A 20228-nucleotide genomic window follows, 5' to 3' on the forward strand; every position below is an offset into this window, starting at 1 on the left:
GCCTGGAACTGGTAAAGTATCCTTCTATCTGCTCAACTGAAGCAGTCGCAGGCCAGCCCAATTTGAGAACTCAACTGAAGGACACCTGTAATCCCAGCGGCTCCGGAGACTGAGGCAGGATTGAGAATTCAAAGCCAGCCTCAGCAACATAGCGAGGCCCTAAGCAATTCAGCGAGACCCTGTCTCTAAACTTAAAAAAAAAAAAAAAAGGTTGGGGATGTGGCTTAGTGGTTAAGTACCCCTGGGTTCAATCCCCAGTATCAGAAAAACCCAAAACTCAACAAAGAAGTGTTAAAGCATTTGCAACTTGTTTTCAATATAACACACCCGGTTTCTCTTGAAGATCCTGCCTGCTTATGAGATTCCTCAAAAGACAGGAATAGAACCACCATAACACCCATGTATCACACTCGTTGGTATTTATGCAAAAGAACTCAAATCAGCATTCTATAGGGATATAGGCACATCAATGCTTATAGCAGTGCAATTCGCAATAGCCAAGTTATGGAACCACTCCAGGTGCATATCAATAGACGGATGGACAAAGCAAATGTGGTATATATACACAAGGGTATTTTAATCAATCATTAAAAAAGAATAGAGTATGGCATTTGCTGGTAAATGGATGGAACTGGAGAACATGACGCTAAGTGAAATAAGCCAGACTGAGAAAGTCAAGGGTCAAATGTTTTCTCTCATATGCAGAAGCTAGACCAAAATACAGGGGGAAAGTGAGGTGGTATTCCATGAAAACAGAAGGGAGATCAGTGGAGTAGAGTAAGGGATGGATGGGGGAGGAGGAGGAATAGGTAAAGGGAAGAACGGTAGAATGAAATTGACCAAATTATGCTATGTACATATATAAATATACCATAGTGAATTTCACCTTTATGTATATCTATAAAGCACCAATTTAAAAACAATAAATAAATAGAAGGAATACCAGTAGAATAGAGGAAAGTGAACAGGGGCAAGGAGGAGGGGAGGGGAAGAGGAAGTACTGGGGACTGAAGTGGAGCAAATTATATTCCATGCATGTAGGATTAGGTCACAATGAATCCCACTATTATGTAGAACCGTAATGCCCTAATAAAAAGATTTTTTAAAACTCATCACAAAGTCCAAAGGAAAAAAAAAATTATTCTTTCTGCTAGTCTTTTGACTCTAAACCTGGTATGATGATCAAGTTTGTCAGTCACATAAGAGAAAGAAATCATAACCAACCATTACAAATGGTCACTTGATATTAATTAGAGATGGGCAGAAGTAAAGATAGAAATGCCACTTTTATAAGAAAAGTTGAAAACAAACAAAAAAATTGAAAACAAACTGATAAAATCCTTTACAAGCAAGCATTCATTCATAGGCACTTGTTAGAAACACTTTGAAAGTACCTGAGCTCATTTTTCATTCCCTTAACCCAGCAATTCCACTCAAAAAAATTCACCCAGGAAAAGCACTCAGAGAAAAAAATCTGTATGCCTGAATATGTTTATAGGCATGTTATTCACAATCAAGAAACACTAGGGGTGATACAAATGTAGGAGAAAGTAAATTGTAAAAATACCTTGTTCTGGATATACATTAATTTGATAATTTAATTATGCCTAGAAACATGGGAGGGTATTTTTTCATTAAATAAAGCTAAAAATAAAATTATAACTCATATTATTATAGTACATTTTCAAACTATGCCTTTGAGAATAGCAGTGGTCAAGAAATAAGAAAAAAAAGATTTTGTTGAAGTGGTATCATTTGAGTTTTAGTTTTATTTTATAATATTTTAAATTTTTTTTCAATCATAAAGTTTTTAAATTGTAATGACTGTCTTAGACCATACCTCAAAGATTCAATAAAGAAGCATTAAATGCCTCTGGCCTTGAAAACATGTTTTTAAAAATCTATTTATAGACACGCAGTAACAAACATCTTTACATAAATAAAACATATAATTTATCCTTTCATTTTGGCATAGCACGTGACAGGGAACAAGGTGATGTAATGGGAAAAGACTCCCCTGGGAGCCAGCAGACCAGAGCCCTGGCCCGGCTCCTCTTGCTCACTGGAGACCAGGCAGAGGATGTGGCAACACGCCAGCCCTGCCTTTCCCTGTGCTCAGGATCCCATCTCAACACATAGGGAAGAAAGATCAGCCCAAAGGTGCCCCCTCGTTTTCAGGTTATTTGATTCTGAGTTTCTAAAAGTGCTAACTTTTTATCTATTGCCTAATTCAGGTCTAACTTAGAAAATAATAGTGTTTAGAATGTACAGCACTGCTGTTTGGGGACAATAGAGTAATAAAAGTGCATGGTAAGAAGCAAACCATCACAACAAAAGACACTCCACTCAGCAGATATTTATTGGGTATCTATAGTTCTAGGCTTTGGGACCAATCTACAGGATGCCTGCCCTCACAGAGCTTAGATTCTAAAGGGGGCATTAGCATAGACAAAAAAACAAAATCGATTGATAAACCATTTGATTTTTCACGTGGTATTGAGTGCTATGGAGAAAAATAAATCAGGGTAAGCAGAAGAGGAGCTGGAAATTTTAAGTAGGGTGTCCAGAGAAGGTGTTCATAAAAAGATGTAATTGAGTTGAAGACCTAAAGGAAAAGAAGAAGCAGCTCCCATATTCCCAGGATAGGAAATCACTGGGAAGGTTTTGAGCAGACTGTGTCCTAATCCAACTTAACAGGCTCTTCCTTGCTGTGCCCCAGGTGGGCTGTGGCTGTGGCAAGTCAATGCAGATACAGGGACCCTAGGTAGGAAACCATTGCCATAATCCAGGCAGAAAGATAACAGGTGAGATGCTGAGAAGTGGGTTCATTTGGATAGATCTTGAAGAAAGATGTTGCAAAGTTTGCAAAAGAATTGAAAGGAGTGAAGACAAATGCCAAGGTTTGGGGCCTAAGATGGTAAACACTACAAAAAGGACAGGTTTGGGGGTAAAGTCTGGCTTGGGTATGTCTGAATGCCCATTAGGTGTCCCACTGGAACTCTCAATTTGTCAATTGGATATACAAGTCTAGGATTAGAGGTAAGTTCCAGGCTAGAGTTACAAATTTGGGAATTATCAGCATATAAATTGTTTAAATGATACTAAGGCCATGCGGCTGGATGAGACCACCGAGAAACAGAGTGTAAACAGGGAAAAGGTCCAAGGACTAAGCTCTGGGAGATATCCAATGCTAAGAATTTTGGGACAGGACAGAGTCCAGCCAAGGAAAGGGAAACGGGTGCCAGTACAGCAGGAGGAAAAGCAGGAGAGTATAGTGGGAGCCAAATGAAGAAAGCATTTCAAAGAGGAGGGATTCCTTCCAGAATGTTTTTTTTTTTTTTTTTTTTTTTTTTTTTTTTCTTTTTTCTTTTGGTACTTAGATCTATCCTTGCAGATTTTCGGTGAAAACTGAAGATGTCATATATATACATACATATATGTTTATATATGACATATGATGTGATATAGATATCAACTAAATTAAAGGCTGTTTGTAATCACACCTGGTAAGAACACAGCATATTTGTGTATGTATGTATTATGCCATTAGCTTCCAAATGGAAATCAGTTTTGGAACACATAGGATTTTATATTTTCCACACCATTCCCCACATCCATCATGGCAAATGATTGTTTCTACTTGTTCTTATGGTTGTCTTCTTCTTACCTCATGAAGACATTTTCAAAGTTAGTGTGATTACGAATGGAAAATATGCTAATTCTCCATGATACGAGTTAATAAATAACCAGACTGACTATGAAGCTTTTGGCAAACTAGACACTAAATATTACTTCTATATATATATAAATGTTGAATTTGCTTAGATTAAGCTGCATGGGTCAGCTCTCCTTCACTGTTACAAAATACCTGAGATAAACAAATGATAAAGAGAAAAGATTTATTTAGGCTCACAGTTTGAGAGGTTTCCATCCTCTATTGGTTGGCCCTTTGCTTTGGGGGCTCAGGGTGAGGCTGTGTACCATGGTGGGAGTTAGTGGCAGAGGAAAACCACTCACCTCGTGGAAGCTGGGAAGCAAAGAGAAAAAGAGAAAGGCACTGGCATTCCACGATTCTCTTTAATGACACACCCCCAGTGACCTCACTTCCTCCCCCAAGGCCCCACCTCTTAAAGATTCCACTACCTCTCAATAGCACCACCACAGGCTGGTGACCAAACGTTTAGCACATGGACCTTTGGGGGACACTTTTCCAAGCCACAGCAGTGTATATACTACTCTGGGAACTCACGACATGTTATAAAATGACAATGGTCTGTGGGCATATTCATCATAAGAACGTGTTGGCCACATTTACTTACTTAAACAACCTTCCATCCCAAACCCTGGCTCTCTTACTCTCTGAGGAGATAAGGTATTTTATTCTAATCACCTAACTGAGCTTAGGGAAGGGGAGAAAAAAATAGATGGAACTCAGTTGACAACCTTGCAGTACAGACATCCCGTCTCCACTCCCTTTAGTTTTTCCTGGACATCAGGCTGCCAGTTCAATAAGGCAATAAAGAAAAGTAACTAGAAGGCAAAACAAACAGCAAGAATTATCTCACTGGAAGTAACCATAAATTTTAAAGTGCAATCTTGGCTATATCGTAAAAGGATTTTCTTGGTCTGTTTGCATAGCTGTATTTTATTACATTCTGAACTACTCTGGACTTTTTCTGGAGATTTATTTTGTATATCAATCTTATTTACCCTAAAAATCTTGTGCAATACATTTCTCCAGCAAACTGAATTGTATCCAAATCTATAGGTTCTAATCTCTAAGCGGTTCTGGTGAAGAACTAGGTAGCAAAATTAATTCCTCCAATTGTGTTTTCACAGCCATACTGAGACGGTGAACTAAATACTAGAGATAGGGTCACTTCTGGGTGGATATCGGTAGCACATATTGCCGTGGCTTTATTGCTTAATCTTCTGCACTAAGTTGCATGTTTGGCAAACCCACATGCACCTGACTCCAGTGCCTTGATCTGTCTTACAGCCTCCTTCTGTCACTATCTAATGAAAACTGTAAAAGGAAAATGTTTCTTTTCCATTACAACAGCAACAAAAATTTCAAGAATGAAGCCACAAAAAGACCATACCACATCACAGGTCTTTTCTTAATAGCAAGTCTGAAAGTAGTTAGCATCTGACCATCATAGCAGGTCAAAGAGCAGAGTTTCAAAACCAGACTTTCTTTATACTTAACATTTAAATGAGATTACTATCAGAAAACCATGAAAATACAAAATAACTTCTTAATACCAGAGAATTTTTGATTAAAATAATTGTTTAATTACATTTATACCCTATACTCTGTATGAATATTTTATTTCTGTTAGACTGTAAACCCTAAAGATTAGAACAAAGATATTTTTAATTCAGTTTTATGTATTCTAGGACTATAATGAGAGAGGTATAGTCATTCTTTGACATTTACTAGAAATACTATTTACTAAGACTGCCCCCTGGTACAGTTATGATAACTGTGATCATATTTTGAGGGTAGAAGAGGGAAAACATGCAATATTTATGGTCACTATTCATTCAAGGATATTGAAACCCATGCCATGGATAATGTTTCAAGTTTTCTTTTTTAATATCTAAAGAGGAACAAGATCTTACTACAACAGGTACCATTGGCTTTCACTGCCCTTTGCTTCTGATCTCCGCCAGTTAGAACACACAGCGTGCCTGCCTGTTGCTGCCACATTCTGGCCTCTCTGGGGATCTCACTAGGATTCAGCTATAGATCTCAGACTCCGGCCTAGCCCGTAATTGGTTTCCAAATGGATCCACTGGAATTCTTAATGGCACCATATGTTCTTCATGTCAAGACTCACAGAAAATTCCTAAAAAGTCACTGGCCAAAAGGAGGAGCTTTCCAGCATTTAAGATTTGTGTTTAATTGAAAAAAGTTTAAATATCATAGCAAATTGATTTTAGCACCCCTTCTTTCTTTCTTCCTTCCCTCATCCCTTCACTCCTTTTTTTCCCCCTTCCAGGTACAGAGCAGTTGCCTCCTGGAGTCGTGTTCAAGGAATTGGGATTCCCTTGATTACTGCCATTGAAATTGTCTCCATCTGGATCCTTTCCTTTATCCTGGCCATCCCTGAAGCCATAGGCTTTGTCATGGTGCCCTTTGAATACCGGGGTGAACAGCACAAAACTTGTATGCTCAATGCCACATCAAAGTTCATGGAGGTACTGATAGTTTTTACAGTTTACTGAGTTTGCTGAATTTTAAAATTTATCAAACTTAAAAGGAATTGACTGGGGGGTGGGGGCTTTATACTTCATCATCTTAAAACTTGGCATCTCCAAAATGCCGGTTGCCTTACTCTGTCAGTTCAGTCACACACCCTTTAGTTGCAGGAAAAGAGATGCTACACCAATGTGTAGCTTCTTGAACAGAACAACTGTTTTGCTTCTCTCTCACACATTGTGGCACAGCTGGAGGTATATCTCATTCTGTACCAAGCAACTGAGAATTCCAAAGCCCATTTACTAAGAAAGGGGGACTAGATTATTTTTTAAGACTGGCTTACTAACTCAAAGTAGGTAGTAGTACTTACATATATTTATATTAATGTGGATTCTGTCTGATATACAAATATAATAAAGTTGCAGAACTTTTTTTTATTTTTTAAATACCTTTTTAGTTGTCAATGAACCTTTATTTTATTTATTTATATGAAGTGCTGAGAATCAAACCTGGTGCCTCACACATGCTAGGCAAGCACTCTACCACTGAAACCAAAACTTTTTTTTTTTTCTGAATAAGTAGTAACAACTTTATTTTAACTCTACATGCTGAAATGCAAAAAATATTTTCAGCAACAAGATACAAATAGTATCTTATCACTAACATCAACTGATTAAAAATGAGGCTGAAAGTCTAATAAGATTTTATATATTTGAATCTTGAAAGTCAACTTCCTTTTGAACTAATATTTAAATAATATCAGCAGAACTGTATTTTCAAAATGGGACTTTTGTATCTTCGTTTTTAAAAACTGAATGCAAAATTAACTGGGTTACAGTATATAATGATAAATTCTAATAACAGAAAACGATTTGTAATATAAGAATTCCTTTTCAAACATAAAGTTCACATGCTATAAAGAGAAGACCCTGTGTGATTTCATTCCCAGGGAGTCTTGCATATGACAGAAAATGCTTATTCAACTGGATCTAAAATTTACATCATTCCATGAACATTTAAATAAAGTAGAGCTCATAATCTTATAAAAAAGTGTTTGCAAAATACTTTTATGTGTGCTGAAAGTGCTGTCTTTATAACCTGAGAACACTAAGACAAATCCATTCACCCACCCACCTCCTTTTGCAAGAAATACATTGAATTAAAATTGCAGAACTTTTTTAAAAACCGTTTTAGTTTAACAAATTCAGTTTTTCTTCAGTACACCTGACCACATTAATATTTCTCTGAAAAGCTTAAGCACATGACTGAGTGTATTGTTTAAAATGCATTATTTCCTTTGCAAAACTAGTTACATGTGGACTAAGGAGAACCAAAAGGATAACTATTTCTCTTAAATCAGCATAATTTAGTGCTTTGATGTAAGCTTCATGCAGCTCAGATTCCACATTTAATCATTTACAGACATTGCAAGGTATGCTTTCCTAAGCTGGAAGATGCACAAAATCCGAAGTTTTTCAGTTGATCAGTTTTCCTGTTTGGAAATTCTTCTTTTAAAATTAAAACTGCTCAGGAAAACTGCCAAACGGGAGACCTTAAAATTGAAGTCTGCTGTTTATCTGCTTTTTCTTTTTTAATCAGGTCAGTTTTCACAATGAAAAACAAGACAGTAGGAGATTATCAGAATTTAGCAGTGTGGATAAGTCATCTAGATATTCCAGAGAAAAGAAGCTCAGAGTAAGAAGGTGATAACTAATCACTAGAGCTGGACAAAATGAGGTGTTACTTTGTAAAGACTGAGTCTTCTGTATAAGCCATCAAGCAAAGGGGAGCTGCCATACAGACAGGGGTGGCCTCAAGGTGGTTGCGGTAGGGGCTGAGCTGATGGCATCTTAAGTTCATTCCAAGTCTCTCGAGTCTTGTTCTTTTTTTTTTCCAACTTTATCCCCTGTTTTTTCTCCACTCTTTCCACCTCAGTTTTGCTCTATCCTAGACTGACCTGAGGCCTCTTCCAATCCCTTGCTGATGATGTCACTTCAAATGAAATGTGTGACCCCTTCTCAATAGGATTGTGCCATGTAGGGGGCAGGGGAGCATCCCACCCCCTCAGGGGTCAGCTTCCAGACCCTCTGCAGCTGCAGACCTGAGGTCATTCACACCCAGCCAACAATGCACCAGGAAGAAGGGGCTGGGGACTCAAAGGAGTGTTTGTGTTGCACTTCAAAACAGAAAAAGAGAGCCCTTCAGTTTAGGGATGAAGCCTTCTCTGATGTGGCAGATATAGGGAAAATCTTCATAGAAGCAGATTTGGGTAAACTAACCCCTTTGGGAGTTTGTACTTAACCAGGGGTCTTTGAACTTGGATGGAAAAGAAATTGTGCTTGTTTCCACTAACTTCTAACTGAAAGTTACCATTTGCTTCAATTATGAATGCGGGCAACAAACCACAATAGTATTTCAGAGCGCCATGACTTTCTCGCTGAAAGAAATAGCAGGCATTTTCACACCGTGCCACACCTGTATCCTCTCAAAATATTCTTTATGCTCAACACTGCTTCAACATTCTGGTAGTTATTAGAGTCACCTGTAGGTTTGTTATTTAACTAGTTGATAAAAGCATGTATGTTGTATCAGAATTTTATCTTTAATACATTTATATCCATCTTGCCATGTACATATTTTAGTTGATGCGTGTAAAGTATTGTTCTCAGCTGGGTACTGAGGCACACACCTGTAGTTCCAGTCACTTGGTTGGCTGAAACAGGAGGAATCCAAGTTTGGGGTCAGCCTGGGCAGTTTTGTTTTTGTTTCTTTTTGCAGTGCTGGGGATTGAACCCAGGGCCTTGTGCATGCGAGGCAAGCACTCTACCAACTGAGCTATATCCCCAGCCCAGCCTGGGCAGTTTTGAGACCCTGTCTCAAAATAAAATATAAAAAGGCTGGGGATATAGCTCAGTGGTAAAACACTCCCGGTTTCAATCCCTCCATACCAGAAAGGGACAGAGAGAGAGAGAGAGGAGAGAGAGAGGAGAGAGAGAGAATATTGTTCTCCAAAGGAACTAGTATTCACCAGAATTCCAAAGGACTCTGTGGTATAGAAATAGTTAAGAACTCCTGCCTGAACTTTTTGTCTTCAGGAACCATTTTTAGATTATTTTAATAGACATATCGTAAATGTAACCCACTGGGCTCATTTCTATATTCAGAAACTGTCCAGTGGTTCACATAGCAGCATGATTATTTTTTACTGTGGGAACTGAAATATTACAGGAGCTGCATTTATCCTTAGTAAATAAACAATCTGAAGCAACATGGTAAGGAGGGAAAAAGTGTTTCTTTCCAAGATGGTGATTAATTTAGAATAAAAATGTGGATATCAGTTTCCAATTTTCATTTTTATGAAGTATTAAGTTTGCTCCTTTAAAAAGACATAAAGTTGAATAATATCAGGGTTCACGGATCCTTGCCCTCAGGGAGGGCTTGCTAAGCAGGCCTTTGGATAAGCTATGCTGCCCCAATAGTTTCCAGGTGACCTGTATTAAAAGAGAGAGAAGATGGTTATTGATGGCTCAAACTGTCTGACTTTGCGGTCACATAGTTGGCATACCAAGCAAAGGGTTAACTCCCATTAACCAAAGCTCCACAGATAAGCCAAGCAGAACCTTCCCTGTTTCCAAACAAGATATACACATTAAGTGCACTTTAACCACAATAATTAAAAGTCAACCAGGCACTAACAAAATTTTGAGGCTTGTCAATAAATGAAGATAAACATGTCTTGAGTCCTGTTTTATAAACCTTGAAAGGGAGTTCTTTTTATTGATTAGGGCTCTTTCATTGTGTCACTGAAACCAGCTTCAGCTTACAACAAAGATCCCTGTCAGGATGGTTTTTTAATTTGTAGTTTCTACGTGTGCTAGCATCAAGCCAGGATAATTTGGGGAGTTTCGAAGTTAATTGCCCCCAAACCCTTTACTGCAGGCAGAGATCATGAATATACAAATATACCTGGAAGGGCACAGATTCTGAAGCTACAGAGGCACTGCCCTGTTAATTGATGTTACTCTATCCCTCCTTTTCTCTTCACTGTACAGTTCTACCAAGATGTGAAGGACTGGTGGCTGTTTGGGTTCTATTTCTGCATGCCCTTGGTGTGTACTGCAATCTTCTATACCCTCATGACCTGTGAGATGTTAAACAGAAGGAACGGCAGCTTGAGAATTGCCCTCAGTGAACATCTGAAGCAGGTAAACCCACTGAGATCACAGAAACCTGGCAAGACAGTGTTGTCCTTGAAATCAGCAGACCTACAAATACAGTCACTTCACAACAGTAATTCAGTTGATGTCAAACTGAATATACGAGTGGTTCCATAAGATTCTAGTGGAACTGAGAAATTCTTATTGCCCAGTATTTTCGCTATACCTTTTCTACACTTAGATATGTTTGGATGCACAAACCTTGTTGTGTTATAATTGTCTCCAGTACTCAGCACAGTGACATGCTGTGCAGGTGTGTGGCCTAGGAGCAACATGCTGTACCAGATAGCTCAGGTGTGCAGTAGTTCCCACCACCTAGGTTTGTCTAAGTACAATCTATGATGTTCTTTCAGTGACGAAATCTCCTAACTATTCTTTTCTTGGGATGCATCACCGGGCTGGGGAGATAGCTCAGCTGGTAGAGGGCTTGCCTCGCAAGCACAAGGCCCAGAGTTTGATTCCCCAGTACCGCAAAAAGAAAAAGACAAAGGATGCATCACTGGCCTTAAGTTATATATAGCCACACTGTATGTAGCAGATTTAGGCTGGTTTCCTAAAAATAAAAATACTGTCACGTAACTGTTTTCTTTATAGTTGTAGGGTTAGGGATTTCTCCAGTGACAGGGGAGCCAGCCTGTGAAACAGATGGTCCCAGAGGCTGAGCCTGAAGAGAAACTATTCATTTACTTTGCCAAGAGTGTCTTGAGCACGTGTGTATGAGTGTCGATACACTGAACTGGGCTCGGAACGGTGCCCGGAGAGCAAGAAGCCTGTGACTTTCTCCCCTTTCAGGCATTACAGTCTAGTTATAGAAATAAAACACAAGTATGAAACAGAAAATAAAATGATAAAGCATAGTCAACGTAGCCTGTATGCTAGCTGTGTTAATCGGCTTTTTGTCACTGTGAGCAAAATGCCCCCCAAGAATAAGTTATAGGAGGGAAAGTTTATTTGGGCTCATGGTTCCAAAAGTTGAGTCCGTGGTCTACTGAGTCCATTACTCTGGACCAAGATGAGGCAGAGCATCATGATGGGAGGGTGTGGAGGAAGAGTCCTGTTCCACTCATGATTTGTAGAAAGCAGAGAAGGGGTAGGAAGAGGTCACAGGGCACAAACCCAGAGACCTACCTCCTCTAGCCACACCCTTCCTGCCTACAGTTACCACTCAATTAGTCCATTCCAACTGCGGGAGATTGATTAGGTTATAGCTCTCACAATCCAATCATTTCACCTCTAAACATTCCTGCATTAACATAGGAGTTTCTGGGGGACACCTCATATCCAAACCACAACACCAGGAAATAAGGTGGCATTGAGATAGAATCATAGAAAAAGTGTTCACGAATGAACAGGAGTAAACCTGGCCTTGGAGAATAAATGGGTTTTGATAGGGAAGCAGAGGACAGAGGGCATTTCACTTGAAAGAACAAGAGTCTTTCTAGAACATGAATGGCCATCACACATTTGGAGAGTAGGGAAAAGGAAATGAATTTCATTAGAGCAACATCTAAAGTAAGACTCAGGAAAGGAAATAGCACTGAATTCAAAAAGAGGCTAAATTTTGGAGGTTCCAAAGTTCTAGAAGAAATTCAAACATGCCAATGGGGGTTAATGTTGGTATCTCCTGTGAAGCAAAAAGAACAGATAATGCTTTGGGTTTTAGAAGGCATAACATGGTTCTTACACTTGTTGGTTGTATAACCATCAAATTGCTTAACCACGCTAAGCTTCCAGTTTCTCATAAGATGTATATAATAATACATTATGGGGATTACCTAAGGCATATAAGTTGCCTAATAATATCCAGTTCCTAGTAGGTCCTCAGCACATGTTAATTTATATTAATTCAAAAAGTAAAACTAGGACTGCAGGTCAGTTTTCGGTCACAATAGAGACATATGTAAGAACACCCAACCACACCAAAACTTAATGTGAGTTATGGATGGAGTCTCCAAATCTCTCCCATATAATTATCATACACAAACATCTTTCTTCATCAGCAACTCTTTTCAACTACTGTGATTTTCCTGAGCTTCAACTCCTCGTCTGTAAATTGAGCATAATGATATATGAATCAATGTTATTATGAGAATCAAAGGACTTGATGTACATGCATGTACTTTGTAAAATCTAATGTGTCATACAAACGGTAGCTATTATCTTTTATTGACATTTGGCAGTTTGATCACATTAAGAAACTAGTAGGACCTTGTCCAAGCATAAATGTTTCAAATACTTCAGATGTGAATATATTCAGCAACTATTAACTCTCATCCCTGTGAGGGAGGTAATTAGAATGGATTTATGAAAAACAGTGTTTTTTAAATGATGGTTTTTGTGTTAGCATTACTGAGTCTATTTCAGCTTTGAGTAGTGCTTGCTTCAGAAATAATTAAACAATAATAATATGTCATTCACATTTACATAGCATTTTAAGTTTTTAGAGAACATTTACATCTTTTTCTTATGTAAGTCCTCTAAGCACACATAGGGAGGATACATATTACTCTTGTTAAATTGATGGTTAAGAGATTTGCTCAAGCAAACTGAGATTAGAATCCAAGATTTGGTGCTCCCTCAAAGCTGAAACAGGTTCTCATAGCAATAAAGCAAGGTTGGCCGGAGGTCCTTCAGTGGGACTATGGGGCCCTGAAAATTAAAACTGCAAAGTGGATTATTATTTTTTTAGCTGACATGGCCCATAACTGATCCCAAAATTTGTGCAAACCATGTCTGTAATCTTGCCACTCCCCTCCTGAGGCTGTGCGTAAGGGTTTGAACTAACCAAGCGGATGATGTATCTGCAAGCGTGGAGTAGAAAGCCTTGCCACTCTTTGACTAATATTCTATAGAGTCTTTCTTTTTCCTTGCTTGGTTATCTCTAATTTTCTCTTCATTATAAAGACACTATCGGTTAGGGATTGTGTTTGGATGCTGGTAAGAGAACACCCCAAATAAGAGTGAGCTGACCAAGTTCAGGTTTATCTTTCTCCCACTGCAAAAAGTGCAGATGCCATTGGTTCAGTGGTCAAGGGGCTCAGAGGCCAGGTGCCTGATCTCTCTTTCAGCCTTGGCAGACAGCATGGCTGCTCTATTTTTATATCTGATGTTGGGGCAGCAAGAAGGGGAAGGACACACAATGCACGAGCATGTGTATAGCAGAGGAGGGTCCCCCCACTTTTAAGTAGCTTTTCAGAGAACCCACAAAATTTCTACTTAGGCTAGTTGGTCATAATCATGTTAGGTGGTCAAGTAGATGAGTAGGCCAGACTCCCCAGCTGCCATAACAAAACCAAGTATCTGAGTCACAGGAAGGAAGACAGGAGCAGGGATGGTGGTTCAGTGAAGATCAGACTGCCATGGGATGTGTTAATATTGCCTTTTGATACTTCTGATAACATGTGCAGGAAAGGCAACATCTTCCCCAATACCTTCCCTGTCTATTTTTCTGGATGCATCATCATTCTGTGTACACAAAATTACCCTTTAAAAAGTCCCCTATTTCTGGAGATTGGGATGCTTTATTTGTTGATGCCCTCTGGTGCCATATCCCAGCTAACCAAATAACTATGAAAGACTAAAGAGCTCCCAGTCCTTTGGACTAGAGGGACGATTTGTGACAACTGCCACAGATCTTCACATGGCTCAACTGATGGTGTGGGTTCTGTAGCTTTCCCAGACTTAGTGTTATAAGCTTTGTGTTGAACCAGCATTAATTTGCAACTCCTGTTTTCAGTCAGTTTTATTTTGACAGTAATTGAAGCCAGTTACAGACAAGTTGCATTCTATGTTCCTGGTTAGGCTTCTAAATGCATGCATTATAATACTCAAGCATAATGTGCCCAAATGAATGGCTGCAGGTCATTTCTAACCTATGGTTTTTCTCAGCCTGAGCAGACAAAGGCATGTAAACTTCCAATAGAAGTCAGTCCAGGGTCAGCGTGTTCCAGTTTTATAATCGTCACTCCTGATAATCCTTTACCCTCATCCCTCTGTTTGCAAAACAATGTATCTTTGGAAACTACGGTGTTGTTAATAAAGAACTTAAAAAGAAAACAAATCAATGCTAGCTTTCTTCCAGATCAGGAAAAGAAGAAAACTTGTTGCTTTTGCTTTTGCTGCTGTTTCCCATTTGTCCTAGTGTCTTTGTAGATGTGTCCATTCATTCCCACGCCATCAGTAATGCTCCTTATGTACCTGATATTGAGCTCATAGCTCACCCTTTCCCCATGCACTCACCCCCACCCACCGCGCACCTTCGTACAAGCATGCTCACGCATGCGCACACCTGCTGAGACAGCCACAGTGTTGGCCTCACCTCCTGCAGGTAACCTCTGTCCAGGCTCAAATAACAAGGCATCCCTCTTCCTGGCAGCTGCCCCAAAACATTCTCCAAATCTTAAGAGACCAAGGTCCTGTGAGGATCTGTTCTCGGGCTTTTCTCTATGCCAGTTCCATTCCCAAAATCTCTTACTTCCTTGTTGTGTGGTTCTTCCATCTAGAATCAAAACGCAAATGTAATGTATTTTATTTTCTTAACCTTCCTTTAGCGTCGAGAAGTGGCGAAAACCGTTTTCTGCTTGGTTGTAATTTTCGCTCTTTGCTGGTTCCCTCTTCATTTAAGCCGTATTTTGAAGAAAACTGTGTATGATGAGATGGACAAGAATCGATGTGAATTACTCAGGTACGATTCCACGTACCCATTCGGAAATTGGAGTTTCTCTTGCTTTTCACATTCATAAAATTTTTACATCTACTTTACATTCTTATTAGCCCTGAAAATTAAATCTGCAAAGTGGATTATTATTTTTTTAGCTGACATGGCCCATAACTGATCCCAAAATTTGTGCAAACCATGTCTGTAATCTTGCCACTCCCCTCCTGAGGCTGTGCGTAAGGGTTTGAGCTAACCAAGGGGATGATGTATCTGCAGACGTCCTGCAGATCTGAAACTGCCACTTAAACTAAGCACTTTTTACAAAATTCTAATTGCCCAGAAGACATGGCTTCTGGGCAAGAAAAATGCTTATCCTAGGGATAAATGCTACTTAGCAGATTTTGAAACAATATGTTCTAATTATTCTACACTATTTTCTTTTGCTCTAGCTTCTTGCTGCTCATGGATTACATCGGTATTAACTTGGCAACCATGAACTCATGTATAAACCCAATAGCTCTATATTTTGTGAGCAAGAAATTTAAAAATTGTTTCCAGGTAAGACTGTTTTGCAAGCATTTCTTAAAGACAACCAAATATTAAGTAGCTAACAGACACAGCCAATTCCAATTTTCATACTACTTTGATCAGCTACTCTCCTTTTCAGTAGGGAAGTGAAAAACCAATTTTTATTACTAGAAAGAGGGTCAGATTGTGGGCATAACAGAAAAGCAATATCTATTCAGACAACAGCTTATTCAGTGGTTAAAACTAAAAGGACTAACATAATTACGTGTCAGTTTAATACCATCTTTTAAAAAGAAATGCTCAAGAAGGATACAGTGGCGCATGCTTATAATGCCAGTGACTCTGGAGGCTGAGACAAGAGGTTTGCAAGTTCAAAGCCAGCCTCAGCAAATTAGTGAGACTCTAAGCAACTTAGTGAGACTCAAAATAAAAAATAAAAAGGACTGGGGATGTGGCTCTGTGGTTAAGCACCCCTGGGTTCAATTCTAAGTACAAAAGAAGAGGAGGAGGAGGAAGAAGAGAGAAAGCAGAAAATGCTCAAATGTTCATTTTTTACATTGGTTTAGACTTTAACCAAACTGACAAAACATAAACTCACAATTAAGAAAGCTCTCACTAAATTCTATTTAATAGTGAATATAGTAATGACTTTTTCAAGTCCAGTAAATGCTTACTGCTCTGGAATTCTATACTATTGTAATTTCATTTAAAATAAGTTTCCTTCTGTTTTTCAAACTTCCTTCCAGCTAAGCCAGAAGCTCCAAGCATGTTTTATTCATGTGTGACTTTTCCAGATTCTGGAATGATTTTAGTGTAGTCCTATGCCTGATGGGATTTTCTTATCTTTGACCAGGTTATTTAATTGTAGCTATTGGTGCATATTAGGCAGAGTAGCATGAAGCTCAAGGTACAAGCAATTATCTAACCCAAGTTCAGTTGGTGCCCCTATTGCTTCCTCAATTTCCCTGTCTATAAAGTTGGATGATCACGGTATGCATCTCAAAAGTAAGGTTCAATGAGTTAATATATGTAAACCTCTTCAAACAAAAAAGGCTCACTAGGAGTTGATTATTAGAGTTACAGGGGAAGCACAGCAACTGCCCCCCCACACACACCAAGAACTTGCAGTCTAAAAGGTGACATATGTATTAACCAAAAAGTCATACAAATGGAGTGAAACTTGGTATGGAAGTTGTAGCTGCCATATTTTTGAGGTCTCCTCAAAAATGCTTACAAGATACAAAATGCTGTGCCTACAATGGATTGACTAACCCACAAGTCACAACTAACGCATTTTATAAGCTGAAGTTTATATCACTTGCTAATTAGTTTACATATTAATTAGAGGGAAAGGGAAAAATCAAGGTACAAATTCTCAGAAATTCAACACATTTTTTAATGGATCTTCCTAAAAAGACAGCATACCCAAGGGAAAGAATTCAATCTAGAGTCCTAAGTTCTAATTCAAGTTCTGCTTCTTATTATCCTCTCTGGCCTTACTCGCCTTATTTATAAAATGGGAGAAATAGCATCTACCACTTAGGGCTGTAGTGAATATCACATGGGTTACCCGATGCTGAGAGCCACTTGGAATGCACCCTTTAGCCCCTCTCTACCCTTCCCCACCCATACCTTACTTCCATGGCCTGTGCCGTGGAGACTCGCCTTTTGGCCAACACTGCCTTCCCTTCCTCTTGCACTTGGTGAGTAGAATTGAAACAAGTAGCAAGAGATCTCTTTCTCTCCGCTGGCAGGACAGTTTAACTTCTGCCTCTAGATGACAGGCTCCATATTCAGATCACTCTCCAGTCTCACTGTCCTTAATCATGCACACACATGGATTCCTTATCAGTAGGTGCAAAGCCTCTGTGTTAGGCTGGGAATGGGTATGTGGCTTCGTGTTATTTATAGTCTGTTCCTTCTCCCAGTCATGCCTCTGTTGCTGCTGTCACCAGTCCAAAAGCCTGATGACTTCAGTCCCCATGAACGGAACAAGCATCCAGTGGAAGAACCATGACCAGAACAACCACAACACAGAGAGGAGCAGCCATAAGGACAGCATTAACTAACCATCTTAAAGACATTAACTGATACTCCTTCGAATCCTATTGGAGAAAAAAGATCACAGTGTCTCCAGAAGTTTCTTCTCTGATCCTTCTTCCTTCACTCAGTCCCCCACTCTGGGATAAAAGTGTTCTCCATATGTTTTCCAAAGCCATGGAAGGTGGACTGATTTATATCCACAAAGCCCATCAATCTCACTTCTTTAATTTATCTAAGTTACATATTCCATATGTTACTCCAACATCAAAAGGTGGTGGGAGTTGGAAGAGAATGGAGACTTATTACATGAAACCTGAAGGATATTTGCTAGTTTGCATGAAATTAAGAATTTTCAAGTACATAACTAGATTTTCTATTTTTTTAAGTGATTTTTTTTTTTCCAAATAGCATGGATTTAAGTCATCTTTTTTGAAATGTCATTCAGTGCCAGTATTTCTTATCTGCATGGTAGCCTAGAAATGATTATTTGAGCCTATTGACATGTATTCTGTAAAAAAAAAAAAAAAGAAAGAAAGAAAAGGAAAGAAAAAAATAACAATATTCAGGTGAGCAATTATGTTAATGTTTCTCAGTTTTATTTTTGAAACATGAATTCTAAAGCTGCAAGAAATACAGGCACATAAAGCACATACTGATAACCACATATAGTAGTCTAACAGCTGCTTATTCAAAGGATATTTAAGAGCCTGTATTTTCTTTTTTAATGGTGTTTTATTACAGAAGACCTTGAACATATTTTTATGTTAAATTCAAAAATAATGTTGGGATCAAATACATCTATTTTTCACAAACCCAATGTTTTTTTAATGTTAAAAAACACGTTAAAGTTTTTTTTAATGTTAAAATCATGTTCCAAAATTTAAATGTGTCATTAAGCTATGTCTGAGACTTTCAGTGCAATGTTTAGATGTCTAAAGCACAGCTAGGAGAAAAAGATTGAATATTTTCAGAAGAATTGGAAATTTTCACTGAGATTTCGGTAATAGCAACATACACGTGTGTGTCTCTGTTCTGTATCCATGTATATAGACACACACATCATCTTGAATTCTCTTCATTTCTCCTGAAATGTCACCTGGCCATAAGTCTTTTTTGGTCATTCCTTTTTGCAGTTAGGAAACATAATTTCCAAGTGTCCAGGCAAGGGTACCATGTCAGTGAACTATAGTTACTGCTACCATGAACTGGGTTACCAGAAGGAAGCTAAATCTCCACCTCACCCCCCGACGCCCCAGTGGTCACCATTTCAAAGGGCCCACAGTGACTTTTGCTGGGCATTGTCCAAGATGTTTACAGACTGAGTAACAGCGGAAACACTTTCACTATGTGTTTATATGTACATATATGTATATGTATATAAACAACTGTACGTTTCTTTTAGTCAATTTTTCTATAATTGTCTCTATGGAATGTATTCATGTGTGTGCGTGTGTGTGTGTGTGTGTGTGTGTGTGTGTGTGTGTATGTGATATGCATGTGTGTGGTGGTACACATGGATTTAATCTGATCTCATCATCATACCAAAGCACATACTCTGATGGAATCTAGGTGATAGTTCATAATGACGACCCTCCTGCATCAGTTGTCACATATAAGTACCTCCTGTGTTCAGAAATCTTGTGACCATATTACCATTGCAAATGGAATATGGGAGGCAGCATGAGAGGGAATGAGCCATGGGTTAAAAATATAGGGTGTTATTTGTTTGGTTGGTTTGGCAGAGCAGTGTTTGGGGTCACATTGTTTCATGAACTAGAGCAAAAGTCATTACATGTTGAAGTTTTAGGTTGTGCTAATTCTCAACTCAATGTGGTCATGAGTTTGAAAAGTAGCCTGATGTCTCTATCAAACACCACCAGGTAGATGGCTGGTGATACATTAGCTAAGATAATTTTTGGATCATATTTTAACACAATTATAGGTAAACTATGTCAGGTTCCAGTTGCTGGAATTGCGGGCCTAACAAATACTCCTCCATTGTGTGTTAGTAGTCCAATTCCATTATTCCACTCTTGCATCATATGCAATGATGGAAGCCTGTAATATAAATCATAGGCTCACACCATATTGTTTAGACAATTGTCTTTTTGAAGATGCTTTGTTTCTTATATATAAAATGCATTTTATAAATTCAGAAAGTTATAGATTTCTGAATAATTACACAGGCTTCAATGTACATTTTGTTTATGGTTTGGTAAATAACTGTGGTTTACTAGTAGGAATATTTCCAACTTTTACCTTTACCACATCTTTCCAACAAGTAACTTTGTAGAAATGAGCCAGGAGCTGAGGCCCTAAGTTGGCAGTGACCCTTAAGTATAAAATAAAGGTTTACAGAAGTTTTTTCAGTGTCTCTTCATTTTACGTTGTTCTTCCTAGAAACTGTTTGATACATAATGCCTATTGCAAATCTCTCCTTACAAATAACCAGGCAAGCAATTTTACTTTCAAACATAACTTCCTGTTTTCTTAGTCCATCTACTTTATTATACTGAACATTTAACTCTCTCATTCATTCCTTTAGTCATCTTTCTAGTAAACTTTATTGAGCATCTGC

The 20228-nt window shown here is 38.6% G+C and overlaps 1 protein-coding gene across 1 annotated transcript in view; it reads left to right on the top strand.

Moving 5' to 3' along the window:
* EDNRA (endothelin receptor type A) overlaps positions 1–20014 on the top strand; it is a 64073-nt gene extending 44059 nt beyond the window's left edge. Inside the window, exons 4-8 of the mRNA XM_079154180.1 lie at positions 6006–6204; positions 10258–10410; positions 14973–15106; positions 15529–15637; positions 17536–20014. Of these exons, the coding sequence (XP_079010306.1) occupies positions 6006–6204; positions 10258–10410; positions 14973–15106; positions 15529–15637; positions 17536–17676 (736 nt within the window). The 3' untranslated portion in view covers positions 17677–20014. The remainder of the gene's footprint in view (positions 1–6005; positions 6205–10257; positions 10411–14972; positions 15107–15528; positions 15638–17535) is intronic.
* Positions 20015–20228: the final 214 nt, after the last annotated feature.

The sequence above is a fragment of the Sciurus vulgaris genome, assembly GCF_902686455.1.
Source record: "Sciurus vulgaris genome assembly, chromosome: 9".
NCBI classification, from domain to species: Eukaryota; Metazoa; Chordata; class Mammalia; order Rodentia; family Sciuridae; genus Sciurus; species Sciurus vulgaris.